At 35.1% G+C, this 20612-nt stretch overlaps 3 protein-coding genes across 5 annotated transcripts; 2 read left to right on the plus strand and 1 right to left on the minus strand.

Annotated features, from left to right (window-relative positions):
- Positions 1–50: 50 nt before the first annotated feature.
- On the plus strand, positions 51–6793 carry LOC119639322 (glycine-rich cell wall structural protein 1.0-like). Its single transcript, XM_038036661.1, has 3 exons — positions 51–62; positions 118–637; positions 6168–6793. Exons 1-3 carry the CDS (start codon positions 51–53, stop codon positions 6791–6793), a joined length of 1158 nt encoding a protein of 385 aa, XP_037892589.1.
- A 4105-nt stretch (positions 6794–10898) lies between these two features.
- Positions 10899–14090, plus strand: LOC119644532. Of its 3 annotated transcripts, XM_038044100.1 has the most exons (4): positions 10899–10915; positions 11234–11323; positions 11395–13162; positions 13220–14090. In XM_038044100.1, exons 2-4 carry the CDS (start codon positions 11318–11320, stop codon positions 13795–13797), a joined length of 2352 nt encoding a protein of 783 aa, XP_037900028.1. In that variant the 5' UTR covers positions 10899–10915; positions 11234–11317; the 3' UTR covers positions 13798–14090. The 3 variants fall into 3 exon arrangements, with proteins under 3 accessions (XP_037900028.1, XP_037900025.1, XP_037900030.1); XM_038044097.1 differs by lacking the exon at positions 10899–10915 and having other exon boundaries at positions 11167–11323; XM_038044102.1 differs by lacking the exon at positions 10899–10915 and having other exon boundaries at positions 11170–11323; positions 11395–13146; positions 13205–13296.
- A 3917-nt stretch (positions 14091–18007) lies between these two features.
- On the minus strand, positions 18008–20477 carry LOC119637284 (probable cytochrome P450 28d1). The gene is made up of 6 exons (XM_038033212.1): positions 20220–20477; positions 19512–19650; positions 18757–19440; positions 18568–18691; positions 18246–18515; positions 18008–18171 (listed from the first exon to the last, which is right to left on the minus strand). Exons 1-6 carry the CDS (start codon positions 20411–20413, stop codon positions 18008–18010), a joined length of 1575 nt encoding a protein of 524 aa, XP_037889140.1. The 5' UTR covers positions 20414–20477.
- Between the last annotated feature and the right edge of the window lie 135 nt (positions 20478–20612).

Raw genomic sequence — 20612 nt, forward strand, 5'->3', positions numbered from 1 at the left:
TCGCATATAAACAAAGACATCATTTGTTTTCCATGTTAGGCAATAAAATTATGTTTCCATTGGTTATAAATGCGTTATTATTTTTTTTTTTTCTTTTCTTACATTTCTATTTTTTAGACTTTAACTTGTTTGCTATTGATTGGTGTAATCTCTGTTCTGGCTAAGCCAAAGCCAGGGAGTGGTTGGTCTTCTGGTGGCGGAGGGGGCCACGGCGGTGGTGGCAGTGTTCAAATAATCAAAGTAATAACTGAAAGTGGCGGCGGAGGCGGTGGTGGTTGGTCATCTAGTGGAGGTGGCGGCGGCGGTGCCGGCGGTTGGGCATCGGGTGGCGGAGGAGGTGGAGGTGGGGGCGGCGATATCAAATTAGTAAAAGTTATTAGTTTGGGCGGAGGTGGTGGAGGTGGAGGAGGCGGTTGGTCATCTGGCGGCGGCGGTGGTGGCGGTGGCGGCTGGTCATCTGGCGGTGGTGGTGGCGGTGGCTGGTCTTCTGGCGGCGGCGGAGGCGGAGGCGGAGGGGGTGCGGGAGGCGTTGGCGGTGGGGGTGCTATTGTTTTTATTGTCTTAAATTTCTGTGGCGGTGGGGGTGGCGGGGGCGGTGGCGGTGGTGGAGGTGGAGGTGGTTGGCAACCATCAGGTGGTTGGGATTAAATAGTCAAAGCCATATTATTCAAAATACGCAATGCCGTAAACTTTGTAAATAGTGTAAATATAATTGTACATAAAGGATGCACGAGATGAGTAAATTTGCTTTATTTACATATGAACGTAGGTACATCTAAAAAACAAAATGAAAATTTTGATAAAAATTAACATTGGCTTAAAGATTTTCTTAGAAATTTCCTTGAATAAATTTAAATTGTATAAATTTATTCTTTTTTTTTTATTTAAAACTTTAGTTTAATTGAATTAAAAAATAGAAAATCCATTTTTGTTCTTCGCTTACATAGAACCCAACTTACACATTATAGTTTATTTAAATATTTAAAAAAAAAAAAGAAGAAAATTTTTACAAGATGTGACTCAATAATTCTCGGATCTGATTTCATATACGGCAACACTGCTGGCAAGCTCGTATGCGCGCCGGTAGGTACCTACCAATCGTCAAACGATTCGTGTAAAAATTTCATGAGCTTTTAAGATACCAGAAGGCAGCGAATTTACTCTTTTGCATGAACATGCGTCCATAAGGAACGTTTTGCGCGAAGAGATTGCCGTGTTTGCTTATAATGATCAGAAAATAATAGCGTGTCGACGGTTCAAAGCGCTGTTTGGAGCTGATCAAGCGAGATGAAGAGATTTTCCTGTATCGGTATGTGAAAGTGGATGAAACATAGATTCCTTAATGCGCAGCTGAATCAAAAATAGCATTAGCTAAGCGGACAGCAGCCGGTGAAAATCGCCCAAAGCGACCAAAAGCACAAATATCGAGTGGGAGGACAATGGCGTCCATATTTTAGAGTATGGTACAATGTTTATAGACTACCTTGAAAGGGAATAAAGAAGGAATAGCGAATATCTCATGGCGTTATTAGATCGATTGAGGGCAGTAATCGCAAACAGAGAAAATAATGTTCCGTGTCACAAGTCGATGACAAGAATGCTTAAATTTAATGAATGACGCTTGGAATTGTCTTCTTATACATTGTACTCTTCAGATCTAGTCCCTAGCGACCCATGGCTTTTTACAGACTTCAAAAAGATGCTCCATGTGAAGAAATTTGGCTGAAATGAGGAAGTAATTGTCGTAATTGAGAGAGAGAGAGAGAGAGAGATTATTTTTTATATTTTATGGTTTTCCTGTTCACATTTTACTTTTCAATTCCTTTTGCTTGATACCCATATTGAAGGGATTTCTAAGAAAAACACACTAAATTACATTGACGCGTCCGGAACATTTAGCTTGCCGCGACTTACTCTGCAAGTCCTTCTATTTTACGTTGGGCACATGTTGAGCAAAAGCCAACCCGTCAGTTTGCCGCGACCGTCCTATTTTAGATAGAATAATGACATATGTCTTACCGCATTCTCCTTGCGAGGCCGTCTTATTTGATATCCCTATTAGGAGGATCTTTAAGAACGAGATACTCTACCACTTCCTGGTATTCGCCATTTTGAATATAGAGAAAATTCAATCGGAACTAATGGTGGGAGCAAAATTTGCGCGTGATCTAACATGGGGCTGTGCCCGACATATCAATTGAGGATATTCATGCTAACACGGAAGTAAATTAAATGAAAGTTTATAAAAATACTGAATATGTTATGCGTTTTCCTATTTAAGCAAATTTGCGATTTATGAAAAGTATGTTAAGAAAAGTTAAAAAAAATTTAAGAAAGAACAAGCTCACGATAATCGCATCACTATAAATTCTGTTAATCTTTGGTTTTATGCTCTCTATATAGACATCTCACACGTCTTGATAAAATTCGTTACTTACCTCTCTCTTACAAGCGAGTTGGTGGTCTACAATTAAAGCACAGGGTAATGAAGTGAAAGATTTCAAGTTTATTATTATTGTTACTATTATAAATTTAGCCTGAGAATAAATTCTAAGACTAAAGTCTTAAAAGCACTAGCATCTAAGGCGTTCGGCTTTATTAAAAACTCTACCGCGCTTGAGATTTGAGAACCCACGACCATTGAATTTTTAGTCGAGACTCTTGCCTACTCGGTCACTCAGGCGATTCAAGTTTATCATACGCAACTGCAGAGCTTTCGTTTTAATATTTCAACCGATTTCGATTCTCTTTCTTGATTCGTTCTCTTTTTATTTTAACAGTTACGCTGGCGTCAGTACCAGATGATTTAGTCAAACGTGCATATCCTAGGTAGGGGTTTTCAACTCAATGAAATAACATATTTTTGTGTGTTTATCGCTTAATGCATATTAGTCGCGTGATGCGTAAAATTTTCATTGTTGTGGGAAAACAACTATTCAAGCTTTTTCCCCTTTTTTTCTTTCATGTGAGAAATAAAAATTCAGAGATGACGTCGAATTCGTTTTATTTTCGATGTAAATTAAATTAAAACCACATATGTATATTCATGAGCATATACACAACGCACACACAGACACACATGTTGTTTAATCACTTAATCAAATTAATATTAAAAAGTTGACAGGCGGCCTGTGAATTTCCTAGAGAAATTGAAATTTCTTTACTGACTTTCTTTACTTTTCAAAGATAATTTCTCTCGCATATACGCATATGTGCTTGTAAGTTCGCTTTGGCGTAATGTCGAAAAAGTCAATGTTTGAAATGTAACATTATGAAGTTATATGAGTATTATATTTTCGGATGGTTTCTTGCCACATAATTCTGTCATAATAGAACATTTGTTTGTCCGTAAAATCGGTTGCCCGTCTGTCCGCCTATGTAATATCTGCTGTAAACGTTCTGCTGGCCGCAAACATAAATCTACCAACATTGGAAGTTTTTGCACGCAGGTTGATTTTGAAAATGGGCCAAGTAAGAAACACCCATTAACCTGATCCCAAAAAAAAAAGAACTTTATTTTCTTACTCTATAATATTGGTGCTCGTGGCCGTTTTTTTCCATTTTCAGAATAAAAGTAGTAATTTAGTGTAAGTAGTAAATTAGTGAGCAAAATGGCTCACAATTTTTGTTATATTAGTTTGGGGAAAAAGAAATCCATTATTTTTATATGAACTTCAGGACTTTATTTAACATGCTTCGGATTGTCCGATTTTGGTCAAATATGCACCGTTTTGTTGTATGATTTGTTGCCATTTTAAAGGTAACTTCAAAATGCCTCTCCCAAAGAAGTCCTGGTCTCTATTTGCAAAAAACTCTAGTAGTCGATTTTCACAATCCTCCCTAGATTCGAATTTTTTATCATTAAAGAAATTTTGCAATGCCAGGAAAAGATGATAATCGCTTGGTGCCAAGTCCGGATTGTATGGCGGATGCATTAAAACTTCCCAACCAAGCTCCCGAAGTTTCTAGCGAGTCATTGTAGATGTGTGTGGCCTAGCGTTGTCCTGGTGGAACACGACACCTCTCCTGTTGGCCAATTCTGGCCGTTTCTGGTCAATCGCTATCTTCAAACGCCTCCTGAACGGAATCTACGAAACCAAAATTGCACATAATTGGCTGTTACAGTATCGGAACCATAAACACCATTCACAAGTTTAGCCGCCTGGCATGCATTTTCGCCCTTGGTCAAAGAAAAACTGTAAAATGTACCGAATTTTCTCTTTGTTCACTTCCATTTTTAACACGCTGTAACTCACAACTGAATGCACCAAACAAAAAACATCAAAAGAATTTTTTTTTACTGCGAAATGTCACCTTTCCAACGAGCATAAATCTGAAATTGTTTGATCGATACTTTACGAGAAATCTATCAGTGCAGCCTTCTACCGAAAAAATAATGGATTTCTTTTTCCCCAAACTAATAATATTTTGATTATATTGGATATATGTTTAAACGATGGATGTGTTATTGCTCTTATACCACATACAACTAATGAAAAAAAATATCAATAATTGTAACGACTTGCAGTTTTTCCCATTTGCGTTCAAATGAATATTGATTTTTTCTTATCTCTATTGCCCTCAAAACAAACAATCCAATTGCCTACTAAGGAAGACGATAATAATGAAAAAACAATGACAGCAATTCGCATTAGCTGTAAGAGATGTTTCAGGGATCCAGTTTGAAGTGTTTGAGGCTTACAATTTATATAAAATGAATTAACAATTCAATTATGTTTGGAAAAACCCGGGAACATTATCATCTCACAATGCTATTATGAAACTATAAAGCATTTCGTATCTGGAAAGCTTGAAACGAATTTGTTTGAATTTTCATGAGCTTATGAGCTCTGCATTTGAATCTATTACGATGGACTAGACTCCAGTTCAAAGTGGAATTGTGTACAATATATACGTAACTGGAAAAACTTGTAAATACGTGCAGCGAAGATGTCTATCATTCCGAGTACAGAAGTGTATTGATTTTGTTATATCGTTTGCAACATTCAACGATTTGCGATGAACGAACCAAACCATTTATACAGACTTGTGAATAGAAATCCCTTTCATGAAAAGTGTTTGAGAAGGTTTCGCGATGAGGGCTTCGCTTGCAAAGATATGTTCACGGAATTACGTTTCCAACGCTCGTCCCAATACAACATTCCCTGTTATAAGAAAGATAAAAAAGCTTTTATTATTCCTTTCTTTTTTTTTTTTTTTTTTTTTTTGCGACCTACACTAAGGAGTTGGCTTATCTCAAAACATAATTTCTTGTCATCTTTGCATGCTGTCAAGCATAGAAAAATTGATTTGACACTGCTTAAGGTATATAAAGTTTGGAGTATGTGCCACAGGTTGCCAGTTCATAAACACTACCTCTACGGTTCACCAAATTGCGAAAAAAAAAAACCAAACAAGCGTGTCTAAAGAATTTGATTAAAACACTATCAAGAGTATGAAAGTATGTGCGCTTTAACGAAATAAAAAGAATAAACGAAATAATTTGACAAATAATTAAGAAAACTTGAGCATAATTTAACAATTAGTTAAAGCAAAAGTGTTACGACAAGTTTGCTTGCAGTCCAGGATTTTGTGATTAAGCTTGATACCACATTTTTTTCACAATACACTGGTGAGACGATGAAACGTGTCCCTCTTGGTGGAGTAATGCATATCTACATTTCTCATAAGCTATTGTCAGACTGTAGTTAACGCTTTTCATTGTCTTGCTCTCCACTCTATCTGCGAAAATAGGAGACCTAGCAAGTAGTTCAGGAGCAATACAGGAAGTGAATAAGAAGAAGATAGAATAAATTTAATTATTACCACTACAAAGAAATAAATGCTTAGATTCATATAGGATAGGATGAGTGTCTTTTGGCGCTCTCGTGCGGCAACAATGTCGGATCATGTTACTATGCAGCAGTTGATGTCTAAAAATACTAAAAAGCATATTTGTTGCCATCATTACGGGACTCTATGGCAAAAGAAAGTGTTTGTGTAAAGAATGTGTTTGTGTCAGCAATTGTCAATATTCCGTCAATCATGGTTTTTACCAAAGCAAATACTGTTTTCTTACATGTTTAACATTTTATTTTTTTTTTAATTTTAGGTCTACATTTATTTAATATTAATTGATGTGACCTCTGTAATGACTTGGCGAGAAGAAAGGAGTTGGTCATCAGGTGACAAGTGGTCCACTAGGAGTGGAAGTGGTGGTAGTGTTAAGATAATTAATGTTATAACTGATAGCGGGGGTGGAGGTGGTGGTGGTGGTGGTGGCGGTGATGATGATAATGATGACAGTGGCATTAGTGATGGAGGCAATGGTGGCAATATTGAAATCATTAATTTCGTAAGAGGTAGTGGTGGCGGTGGTGGGGGAGGTGGAGGTGGAGGTAGTGGTGAAAATTCGCGCAATGCAAGACTTGATAGAAGTAACGGCGGCTCTTCATCCGATCAGGTCGATGGGGATTGGTCATCTAGTCGACGCGGAGCGAAGGATGACAAAGTTAAACCAGTAAAGGTTATTAGTTTGGGCACAGACGGCGGTCGTTGGCGGCCTTTTGGCAGTCATCAAGGCGTAAGAGCCAATTTTCAAATTTTTAAAGTAATCAATTTAGGCGGTACAAGAAGTACCTGGTCTTCAGGGGGCAGTCGTGGTGACGTCTGGTCTTCTGACGGTAGCGAAGAACGAGAAGATCGAACTATGTTTTTTAAGGTTATCAATTTAACCGAAGAAACCGGTATTGACGGTGACTTCGATTCGCAACCACCTAGCGATTGGATTTAAAGATGTATTTGTTGTTCACATTGTATAAAATACTGAATAAATTTTAAAAGAAATTGACGATTTCCCTGGAGATGTATAAGGAGTTTTAGAACCACGTGTTTTTACTTGTTCTCATAAGGATATTATTATGTAAATTGTCACTTTGCGATTTTAGGTTTCGATCCGAAAAATTCTAAAAAATTAGCTTAACCTAGGTTGAATTTACATTTCTTTATGAGATCCCTTTACAAATGCATTAATTACAGGAGTTCATTTTTATAATGTTTCAATGTTTGTTCTGGTCTTGCTCGTTCGAATATTACGATTCAACTCTCTTGATCTGATTGACTTTGCCATTCGCAAATACTCTCCTCCTATAACTCCTAGAAGCCAATCATTCATATCTTCTTTTAATCTGACAATTTTTTGTTAATCCCTTTCGCCCGATAAATGTGTTGCGAAATTGGGCTAATCTTTTCGCTAATTATCACCTATGTCATCATGTGAAGCGTCATGAATCTATTATTGGCTTTCCCATCATCAAAAATTTCGTTTTCTAAAAAATCAGATAGTTTTCATGCAGATTCAGTCATGTTATACCGAAAAGAACCTCTTCAGGGATGAATTTTACGCCCTTCACCGAAGTATAACGGGTGTACTCATTGTGTCAAAACATTTGCAACGCCCACAAGAAAGTTTCAAAGAACTCAAAAATATATATATATATATATGTTCATCGTCAGCATTAAATTCTGAAACAATTCTGAAACATCTGCCTAATGCCTGTCTGTCCGCCTCTCTGATGCCTGTTATAATAATGCTTCTGGCCGCAAAAATTTAAGCTATCAACTTCAATTTTGGCCAAGACATTAGGAGTTCTTGCTCGCAGGTCAGTATTGAAAATGGACCAAATCGATTGAAGAACACGTCAACAGCACCACTTAAGCTAAGAACACCTCTGGTTTTGAAAAGGAATAAAAAATTGATTGTTTGCTCATTACTCATAAACTGCAGCAGATAAATCTACAAAATTTGAATATATATTATCTGGATGATACTGTTGTATCTGTATGAAAATGAGAAGAGTTGACCGCGCCTACCCAATATTATAGTAGATCGAAATTTAATCTTTTCTTGCAATAACTTTATAACACGCAAAGGCAACCTTTAAAAACCCTATAAACGGTGTAAATTTTCGACTACTTACAGATTCGCAATACACCTAAACATATGCGTCCGTTCATCTGTCCATCTGTCCGTCTGAATAAGTATATATTAATCGCGATAAATATTCTCCCAATCGGAAAAACGAAGATAACGCCGAAAAAAGAGTTGGAAAATGGCTCAAACAGGTCAAAGAACACGCCTACAACTCACACACACACACACATTCATACAATCGAAACTGAGAACAAGTTTGCCTTTCGTATCTTTTTTCATTGATGACGCTAATTAAAATTAAAATTAAATGAATTATCTATGTATATGACTAAAGGGCGTCAAGGGGTTAAGCCGACATTCAAAATATCAATCATATTTTTCTCTTGCAGTAATATTTAAGCGCTTTGGTAGCGTAAGAAAAAGTGCTTCAACAATTGTACTTTGGCAGAAATTTTCACGCTTTCCACTTACGATTATGAATGATGAGCGAGCTTTCATCTTCGTCTAATGGTTCTCAGCTGATTCTCTTCTTCTGTGAAAAGCATTTGCGCTTAGGGTAAGCTTCAGCTGGTTTGATTTAAAAACAGATTTCCTAAAGCTTTCATTATTATGCAAAATCAAGTGTTTGTGTGCGCATTTTATGTTTCTCGTGTGAAAAACTTTCGATGTGAAGATGAATTCGTTTTACGTTAAATATCTAAAGTAAAGTAAAATTATTTGCATATATTCATGAACACAAATACGCACCAACATTTAATCACATTTGTAGCTTATTAATAACAAGTTGAGAGACATGTGAACTTAATAGTTTTATACAGATAATAGCGTTGATGACCTTTGTGATCACTTTTCTTTTCATTTTTCCATTTTTTCTTTTTCTTTTTACATTATTGGAGATATATTAATTTTGTCAAATGTTTGTAATGCAAAATAGTAGCAAGTATAGATTCTATTTAACGATCAATTTATAGATCGGTTTATTGAAAAGCACTTTTTCTATGTACATAATATGGATTGGATTATCATTACATATCTGCACTACAACAACAAAACAAGTAACAAAATTATTTGCGGTTGCGATCGAATGTTTTATACCTATTACCGTTATCCCAATTTTATAGACTTTTTTATATTGTGTATCCATTGTGATTTCTGAGCAACGAGCAAGACACGCGGAAGACAAAGGTGTCCTCAGTTTCAGTTGTACAGACGTGTGGGGATTGTAGGCGCGTTCTTCGACTTGGTTGGGTCATTTTGAAACCTCTTTGCCAATTTGTAGGGGATATCTTCAGACGGGAGAACGGGAGAATGTTTACTACATAGTTGGACAGATGGACGGATCCCGAGTGTGTAACTAAGCAAAAATGTATACACTTTGTAGAGATTTTAAAGATAAATAAATTGAAAACAAAAGAAATTAAATTAAAAAATTAATTAAAACCTAATACACTATAACTAGGTAGGCGAGATCAATTTTTCCTAATTTTACAGCAAGCGAAATACTGCTTACCCTTTCGCGAAACGCACTCAAAGTTTTATGTGCCCGTTTAAAATAAAATCTTTTGTCAATTTGAAATTTTTCCACGCCCACGATTAACTTTTTGCATCGTTCTTGACTGTTTAAGGATTGATCTTTCGAAAAATGTACACTAACCTTACCCCTTAAGTGTGTTTTCTTTTTCGCTTCAAATAGTTAATTCTGCGCTAACTACCATTGCTTGCCCCGAAGACATTTAAATTAACGATGCTTGGCGAAAATGTTTTCCAAAATTCGCAAAAAAAAAGAGTCTCTTTTACAGCTTCTTTAGAGACGTAACCTGTTAAAGCCCGCTAAGTGCACTGCAAGTGGCGCAAAGTGTAACTATTGGAAAAGGTTTCGGATAACCGGGAGCATAAGTTAATAAGGCCTTTTATTATTTTTATAATTTTCGAACAATGCATGTTTATTATAATGTTATTCACCTTTCGAAGTTTTAATTTTCACTAATTTTTTTTTTTTTTTTTTGTCTTTTAATTATGGTTCCCATATATTTCAAGTTTCCATTACGGCGTTCTTGCGGATGCACGAATTCTCAAAGTAATAGCTAATTACTTTAAAAGTTCATTCAGATGCTGTTTAAAGTCTACCTGCAAAGCGGGTCAAAGCAGAGTCAACTACAGTGAAAATATCGTGCATAACTATAGATCGAGTATCACAAGAAAATTTCAAATAAAAGTTTGTGAAACACTTGACATCCGTTTAAAGATAATATGAACTTTTACAAATCAGTAAATAATATCTTACTTAATAAGATCAGGGAAGCATGTGTCCACAAAAGATCAATGGCTATATTGCAATTGATATTTATCGATAGGAAATTTATTATTTCACGATAAACCAAATTTGCCCATTGCTTGCCATCTTCTATATCTGGGAATCCTTGCGAGCTTTTCACAGTACAGAATTTCGCGAAGAATGAATCAGACGTTTAAGCCATCAATCCATCACATGCGATATATAAAATCATTGCCAATAATAAAACCTACGTTTATTTTAGTCACTTTGCGGATAAATAAGTTTGCAGTGTTTATATATTAATATCGTAATATCGTAAGATTTTCGTTATATGCAATTATATACACAAATATCGACTGTTACGACCTTGTACTTACTGTTTAGCGATCGCGATCAACGGTACTATTACAAATGGTATCCTGGTCGTCCACTTTTAATAGGAAATGTTTTCATCACATGCTTTTAACAAGACAGCATTGTTTGTTTGCCAATTAGTGAAGAAATCAGATTTATGGAGAATGCGTCAGTTGTACTTTTCTTCGGTGTAGACGTAATGGATCAAATAGCTTGTGGATTGATAGACTTAAATCGATTCGGTTAATATAAGCGCGCTCTTAATGAGTTTGTATTTTTTTATTGCATCGCAAACTTCGAAAGCATTCTCAACGACTTATACACCTGAAAATGCAATCAAAAGATAAATCATGGTGTGTAGCTTATTCCGATTATTTAGCATCGTTTACTTAAGACTTGTATTAAGTGAGCTTAGTAACCGGTTAACATTTAGGCATTCTTTATAATATGTTTATAATTAACTATTTTTACAAAGTTTACTTTTGTTTCAAAAGAGAAGCCAAAAAAAAAAAAAAAAATATAAAAAAATAAATAAATAAATAAATAAACGACGAATTCATTAAATACGACCAGAAATCTTTTCATTAAATTATTTACCATTAATTTCGTACATATATTATGTGTTTGTTTTTGATTTTGATTTCAATGCTCGCTTTTAAAATTTTGTTTAGTATAAATTGTGCGGATAGGTCAGTTATGGCGATCATTACATATTGAACACCGGAGTTGAAAACATTTCATTGCTACCAAAGAAGATGAAGGTATTATTTTTGAAACTTCAATGCTAACACAAACACTTATGTAATACTTTTATACATTTACTTCTATGCAGAGCCACTTTATCGGATATTATTTGATACCGCTTGTGTTGGCCGATATTTATTTAGCAGAATCGTTAACTTATCTACCACCTAAGGGAGACGTTAGTAATACATCGCGGGAACAGCAAGTATATCGAGCGCCTATTTACGGTAATCAATCATATGAAACGTTCGAGTTTGTTAGCCCCTATGAAACGAATCAAGAACTGCACGTTGAGAGAGCACCCGACCATTTTCATTTACGCGATGCAACGAGACCGCATTATGAAAATAGGCATCAGCCCGCCACATATGAGATTGGTGCTTTGCCTTTGGAAAACTCGAAGGAAAATCATTCTCCTGAAATAACTTTTCCAAATGGTAACAACTATCACTTGACTCATCAAGGAGTGAACAATGTACAACTAATTAACGTCAATTATCCTTTAAAAACTGAACAAGAAAATCACTTCCCACCATATTACTTTCCTTATGAATTGAAAAATAATTTTAAAGGATCTGAACATTTGCCTCCTGCTTATACATCGAAACAATCGCAACCAACCTATCCAGAACAGAAATCGTCGTTTAAAAATTCGGAATATTTTTCGTCGTTACCTGCAACGAAAGAGGATCGCGTTCAATTCGATTATGCCGCTAAAACATTATTAAATACTTTTAAAGCATCGGAATACTTTCCACCCCTTCATAGTTCAGCAGAGCCAACTCAACAGAAACAGATATCAACATTCAAAGGTGTCGATTACTTGCCACCACATCGGAGTGCATACCCACAAATACTGTTAACCACGACAAGAAATTTCTTACCTGTGGATCATCAAGAAATCGAGCAAGAAAATGGATATTTTAAAGACTTGATACCGCAATCATACCGGGGTCCTGATTACTTGCCACCCGTTCAAGATGAAATACATTCCATTGAACCCGCAACAGGATCGTTTAAGGGTTCTGAATATTTACCTCCAACCACACATCATTTTTCCCGAGCAGAAAATCAATACAAAAACTCAGGATACAACGATTTCCCAGAATATTCGAAGTATAATCCAGAATATAAAGTTCCTCAGGTGGAACAACAATCTGAAGGAATTTTCCTAAAAAATGAAAAACTATCTGCCGACTACAACGGTTTTTCAAAAGATATTTTAAAAGCATCCGATCACCTATCGCCTGCAAAAAGTGCTGAAGAAGTTACGACTTATAAAAAGCCCATTCTCCCATCTCAACAATCCATGCAAAACGTCAATACTCAACCGCAATTTGAGTTAACCGATAAAAACGAGTTCCCAGATATTGCCTATAAAATAACCGAAGAGAATAATGAATCCTACGATACAAATAAAATAATAAATGATCTACAAATTTTACCCGCAGGTTATGATTTTGATAAGCCTGAACATCCGGAAGAAGCTTTAGCTTTACTACACAGCGAAGATCCGAGACTTCATAAATCAAAGACTGCTGCACAACCAAATTTTGATAGAAGCATTCCCATATATAACAGACCTCCTCATTATCGGCAAAAGCATCTTTTGGATAATAGTTACATTCCAAGTCAACTTCAATACGAAACTTCCCCACATCCCGTCATAACAGTGTCAAGTCCTGAAAAGAGTTTTGATTATGCGATTCCCCCGATTTATGGGCAAACTTTAGAGAAAAATTATATAAAGATACTACAAGGAACATCGGCAAAGCACTTTCCCACATATCAATTGAATACAGGAGCTGAGCATTTATCATCTTTAGCTAATACATCAAAGGTAACCGATTTGAAAGGTACTCATGCAAGTCCATATTATAATCCTTTAAAAAATTCAGTGATTTCTTCTCAAGGGGCTGTTAAAGGTGAATCAACTATTAACAGTATCACTTCGAAGCGAACATCAGCAACACCATCCCCATCTGAAGGATTGCACACCTCTACTAACCGGCCCTTTCTTGTCTACGGGACATCAGTTAAAACTAAGCAGTTCGAGCACTTTAACATCCCGTCAGAATACTACATACCCTCTGCGAGAAATTCACAAGACTACAAAACTTTCCCGCAGGCATCCAAACAAGAAGCTACAACGCTCCGTTACAAAACGAGTCAAGTACTGTCAGCATTCATGCCCAAAAATACGCAAAAAGATGGAACCGAAAATTCCTACAAAGACGCTGTCACCAAGTCAGCAACGTTGCCAGTTGCTAAGTCAGTTAAATTTAAAGTTCGCACCGTGCAAATTATGAATTCCGATGGGGTGAAGAGTTTGAAAATTTTGGAAACCTTAGATGCGAATGGTGTAAAAACTATAAAAATTTTAGGGACATCGGAGCAAGAAGAACCGATGGGACAGCATCAGTTAATACGAATAATCAATGGCTCCGATCAACGGACAGTACAAACCGTGAAAATCTATAACGATCAATAATAGAATGGAAAAAATAATCAAATGCTATACGTGCAGCACGACGCTTAACTGATTAGTTTTATTAATCAACCTAACCTCGTTATAAACCGCAATTAGTTGCATAATTAAATAAAATATTTGATTTAAATTGATAGATAATGATAGACGTATAAACATATAGACATACTGACCTGCCTACGCAAATTGAATAATAATTTTATTTACTGTATATTTCGCTGTCTCCTCTCTTAAACGCTTCACTTAAACGCTTAGCAGACAAAATCATTTTATATATGATTTTATTTGCTATTATACTTAACTACAAATCATTTAAATGTCTGATTTAATATTTAAATAAATTTGATAATAAGTTACACGTGTTATCGTTATACGTTTAGCGACAGCCTTGAATTGATGCTTAAGTTTATCTACACTATGAGCGGTATAAAAAAAAAAAAAAAAAAAAAAAAAAAAAAGCTTTACAAAATGGTTAAAAAGCACAAAATAATCGAGCGGAGAAGGCACCAGAAGAAATAAATGACCAAATTGCGAATATCAAGCAGATACTGGGATGAATTAACGCAGTCCAGCTGTCATTTGTAGCTAAACACATTGATGCGACTTATTGATTTGATTACTAGAATTATATTTAGCGCACTGTATGAGACTGATTACTCTTCAGTTTTCTCCAGTGCAGAGATTTTTGTAAATAGTAAGCTGTAGAGAAGATTTTTCAAAGAGGGCATGTTACAGTAGGCGTCATTCTTGTATTCAGAAGCCCAGAAGAAGATGTAGGAACTGCAAGAAGAGTCGGCCCGGATATACTTTGAAATATTTTCCTCCTTTTTTTTTTTATCAAATTCAATTAAAAAAATTCTGAATTATTAGCACAAGGGTAAGAGCAACTATATAATAGCTATATCGGCCCGTTTGTAAGTCTTAAATGTTTAAATGGAATTTTCTCCATTTCCAAACTTGACCTAGCGAAAATAAAGAAAATAAAGAAAAGAAAATTCATCTTTGAACTTATCTTGCAGAGAGCAACATGAGACAAGTAAAAACATTAAGCTCTCTCTGGCAAGGCGGACCATTACACTAACACTAACACCACTTTGCCTAATACAATTCTTCATTGATTTTCGTGATAAAATACCGAAAATTACATCCCATTTCCAAATATATCTTAGAGTTTTCTTGAGAACTCTTATATGAAAGGTATCTAGAACGTGAATTGACATGGTCCAAATATATCAAAATTAATTATCTTGTCAAAGATCTTATTATTCTTATTATTCATATACTGTCGTCATGAAGTATTAAAAATTAGACCTTGAGGTCACATAAAGGCTTGTTGGGGATGATGCTTAGAAAATAGGCGTATATGGCCCAAATTATGTACAGTCAATTTTTATATTAAATTATTGTTATAAATCAAACGCTTCCTTTTCATGGGAAGAATTGCAAAGGAAAGGATTCAAAAATTTCACACATCTGATCCAAATTTTCCACATTAACTTAAAATGCTGAAACATTATTACTTTGCGACTTCTGTCCATCAATTTAAAGAAATTCAATTTTTCTAAATCGATCACAAAACTTAAACCCGCGAAAAAAGTACTGAGAGATTTCTCCGGGTTCCGATAATCGCATGGTAATTTTAGTAAATCGAGATCTATTCAAATCGTCTACAATAATTTTCACTGAAAGGGGGAATATTGTATCATTCCGAACTGTTCATCGACGATTATTAGCCATCAATCTATCAGCACGACTAGCTTGGAAAGTTCCATTGCTCAGAATAGTTAATTTGAAAAGGAGGAAAGACTTTACTTAAGCCCAACCAGAAGGCGAAAGAAATAGAGAAACATACTTTGGAGCGACGAAAGAAACATACATTTGTTTGGAAATGATGCGAGCGGAACGCGGTACGCCGATCAAAAAGAAAAGTATTCCACGTTGGATTTACTAAAAAACAGTGAAGGAAAGCTTATAGCATGGGTATCGTGATTTTTTGAGCTTGTATTGCGAGGATATCGGTCTGAGGCATCTCATAAAAAATGCTACGGAGAGCTTTGTATGAGAAAATTTGTTGGAAACTGTAATGCTACCGTAAGCCGAAGGAAATCAGTCACTACTATTAAAATTTCAGCAGGGTAATGACCTCAAATATTGATTCAAGATGGTGAAAGCGTAGTTCCGGGAGCATTACTTGCATGTCATTGAATGTTCACGTGAGTCTTTCGATCGCAGTCCCATTGAGAACCCTTGGGGCGGACTAAAGAACGTCAACTTTCGAAGCTCTCTTGTAGATATTTAAAAGAAACTCTAAACAAATTTTCAAAAGTTATGTTTTATGTTCTGCTAATAGAGATCTTCTGTACCGGCTATTGACAGCCTGAATTGATTTCGATAAAAATGGTTACTTCTAAGTATCAGACTGCACGTTATTGTTAAGTTTTTGTATATAAACCTATTTAACTGTCCATCTGGAAACGTGTGACATTTTCAAAGTGAACCCTTCCCCTTCCAGTTTTTATTTATATAACGCTTCACATAAATCTAAAAAAATTTATAAATGCAGAAATGTTCCTTTCTACTTTATAGATAAATGATAAACATATAATGTATCGTTTTTTTATTATTATTATTCGAAAGACTAAAGCCTTAAATCATCAGCAATCTAGGGCTATCGGTTTTATTCAAAACACTATCGCACTTGAGATTTGACCCCACAATCACTCAGTTGTTAGCCGAGACTCTTTGCTTATTCGTCTGCTCAAGTGTTTATAACATATAATAGAATAAAAATGGAAATGAACGCCGTCCACCTACGGATTTTTGTATCCACGTATGTGGGGAGCAGAGCTATGGGATCCCTTTGGGGCGATCATAGACGTACCGAAATCGTCACCTTTTCGTGGTGCTCCCTATAAACATCGACTGTTACACAATCAACGGCAAAGAAGATTTACTATCTATAATCTGGCGGCGAGTTTTCGATTGGGAGCCCAAAGAGATGAATCGGAAAAACGGATTTCTTTTCTCGCTTTGGTTCTCTTTTATTGTGGTCATCGAACGCATGATGGTGAGCGATATTTAAGAGGGCTGGGGCGCAGTCGCTTGTGAGCTATGTAACGACAACATTGGAAAGTATTATTGAAAGTATTTGGATGGCCTTCCGGGACGTGCGGCATGGCCCAATGGCAAGAATGATTCCGGCTGCGTACAGTAAGAGAGCATCGAAAGCTGTATAACGTGGTATAAGTTCTGTAGCAGAACGACAAGCCATGAAATGAGTCGGGGGCGCACGTTTTCTCGTTAACTATCCTCATACGCTTCGGTTGATTTTATTTTTTTTCTTTTAAGTAAAAATTCATGCCATTTAAGAGTTAGGTATATTAGATATATTAAAAGCTTTTTCGTATAATAACTTTTTCAAAGTCGAGCCTTTGCCTTTCGACCAAATTTTATTAGAATTATTCATTGGAGAAACAGACAGATAAACTGAAAAAGTGATTTTGAATCGTTTGGCGTAATGAGAGGTGGATCAATCGTTGTGAGCGTTCCATACATATACACAAACTTATTATACTCTTACGATAAATGTTGTCGATTACAAAAACTTTGTGCGATAGTGAGTCCAAGATTCGTTATAAATTACATTCTTTGTTATTTAATTTATATCGCTTTTTTTATTGACTTCGTTTAGAGCGCTGGGACCAGACGATAGCGCTTTAAAACACTTGTTGTTTTGTTGTTTTATTTTTTAAGTAGCTACTCAATGGATATTCCCTATACATTTTTAATTGTTTAATAACATTTTAATGACTTGGGGCAAAAAAAAAAAAAAAAAATGAAAAAAAAAAATGAAAAGAAAAGAAAAGAAAAAATTATAATCATAACAAATTTTAAGATTTTATTAATGACCGTGAACTATTTCGGCCGTAAATTTTGAAAAACTTACAAATTCAAAAATAAATTTCTCTTCCATTGAAACACTAATAATATATTGAGAAGAAACGACGATATCAAAATCATCGAAAATCATGTAAATAATCAAAATTCAAGGTCACATTAACATTAATACAAATAATATAGTTTACAATACCGATACATAAATAATGAGATTCAATAATTATAATAGTATAATATAAACAGATGTATTTAAAAGAAATAATTTACATATATATATATATATATATATATATTTTTTTTTTTTTTTTTGGTATTATTAACGCTTTTGAAAATTTAACCAAACACCGCCATGATGCGAGGCCAAAAAACATTTTGCATCCAATTTATATGAGGATTTGGTTTTTGTGTTCGCCTTTACATTGAAGTTTCTAATCAACGCGGACACAGCGCCTTTGCATTGCATTAAAGCAAAATTCATACCTACAGCAATATATAGATAAAATATTGAAATGATGAATGAAAATGATGAGTTCAATTAAGTGATCGCAACGTACCTAAACATATGCGGGGACCATCTCCGAAACCTAAATATTGTCCCTTATTTTTATAATAACGTACGCTATTTTGCCGCATTAGAAATCGTTCGGGACGAAATTTTTCCGGCTCCGCATAATAATGCGAATCATGATGTATACCATAAATAGGTATTAAAATGGTTTCGCCCTTTCGTATGTGCAAACAGCTGCCATTTTTATTAGATATCTTGTATGCTTTGGTGCAGCATTTCGTAGCCCATAGGCCGGGTGGATAAATACGTAAACATTCTATGCAAATAATTTCAATTTACATTATATTAAGTATATTATTCGCAATTACCGTGTATGCAAGCATCTAAATAGGGTAAACTATTAAGTTTTTCGAAACTTAGTTTTCCATTTTCCGTAGCAGCTTCCATTATTTCCTTATACAGTTTGTCTTGACATTCAGTTTCAAAAGCTAGCTAAAATCTTAAAAGTTTTGCAAACTAATTGCGTTCAATATTATTTTGAAGAATTTTTTACTCACCATTAAAAGACAATGCGCTATAACGGTTGCCGTCGTATCTAAACCATCAATTAGAAAGGTCATGATATGCGAATACATATTCACCTCGGGCAATTTATATAGATTTTTAATTTCCAACAAATAATTAAGTATATCTGGTCGATTTGTGTTATCCTGAATTCGTAAATTGTATGCTTTACTCATTAGATCCATGAAAAAAGTCTCACAATCATGAGGGAAAAATTTCGCTTTATAAAAACTTAAGATTTTTGGAAATAAGCCGACCATTATGCTGAAAACAATGAATGCGGTATTGTTCTCAGCAAATTTACGCACATTTTCTGTTATGGGTAGAGCGGATGAACGGCTAAAACTGTTAGCCTTAATACCTAAAATACAATCACTAAGGGATTCAGCAGTGAAACGCAAAGCTAACTGATGAGAAGAGGTAAGAGAAGAATATTTATGTATATGTATTGCAAATAAACATACATCTTTGCCATTCAATGGCCCAGAATGATGGAGGCTATCGTTTTCGTTTACAAAATGTATTAAATCTTCACATATATTTTGCATTATATGGTAAGCAACTTTGAGCTTGGAGTTGGTTAAGGCAGGAGAAAGTAGAGAACGTTGTTGACGCCATTCGTCGCCCATTAATATGAAAGGATTTTGTGCTATTAGTGGATCTTTATCGCGATTGATCTATATTTTGGAATTTTGTTTATTTTTTTGTCTTTTTTACTTTCCCGTAATTAGATAGGATATTTACTCACCAATTTCCCCACATCGTTATCTTCGAAATGTTTAAAGTCATTGACAAGTATATCATGGATAATCTGTGGATTCAATATCATCAATTGTGGAGCACGTAATAGATAGACGCCCACAAAATTCTCCCTGGCCTTATATAACCTACAAAGAAACAAATAAAATAGTTACATATATATATATACACTATCCCAATGTCATCAAATCTTTAAATTGCTTCAACCGATATTTGTATTAAATTTCAGATCGATGTTTACTAAAATTGGAAAATAATTTACAACAACATTTAAAAATATTCATTTCACTTTTCACTTCCGAACCATATCGTCTGCATTTTTATTTTGTAGATCAAGTCGCCTCTTACTCGTAAGAGACAGAGAGAGAGAGAGAGAGAAAGAAGCATAAAAATGAAAAGATGATTAAGTACACAAGACGTTAAAGCTTAAGAAAGTTAGAACTTCACGCCTTTCCCAAATAATTGAACTTTGCGAGACATGCTTCTGAATATTACTTTTGGATATTTCAATCATCAGTCATCAGTCAATGTAATTTTATATTGAGAATATTGCATATAATAATCTTCTCTATCATATTCATGGTCGAATCTGCAATTTTTATACCGCATTCTCTGCAAAGATGCTCTGCACGATTCAAGGCAAGCGTCGTAGATAAATTTCATTTTATAAAAGTGTTTTTTTTTTCTTTTTACTTACTGATATATATCTTTCATATCGTCTGCCATGTGCTGTTGACGTTTTAATAAATTCGGGAAAGTTCCGTAAAAGATTTGCGGCTTAGGACCGTTCACGTTTCTCTTAGGCCAATAATCAATATTCCACATTAAATAATAATATAAAAGCAAAACAATTAAAACAATTATCAATACTAAAATTAATAAAGTGATCATATTTTTTCTTCTTTTGTCTATGCATGAAAGCAGTGATTGAAATGTTTCATTTTCGCTTTTTGATACTCGCATGCACTCGCATGTGTGCGATAGCGAAATTGTGTTATTATTTTATTTATTGTTACGTGCGAGTTTTATTTTGCCTGTCAGCACAAGAGCGCACCCCATAATCAGTGCATACATACATGTATACAATTAA

The sequence above is a fragment of the Glossina fuscipes genome, unplaced genomic scaffold (assembly GCF_014805625.2).
Source record: "Glossina fuscipes isolate IAEA_lab_2018 unplaced genomic scaffold, Yale_Gfus_2 0, whole genome shotgun sequence".
NCBI classification, from domain to species: domain Eukaryota; kingdom Metazoa; phylum Arthropoda; class Insecta; order Diptera; family Glossinidae; genus Glossina; species Glossina fuscipes.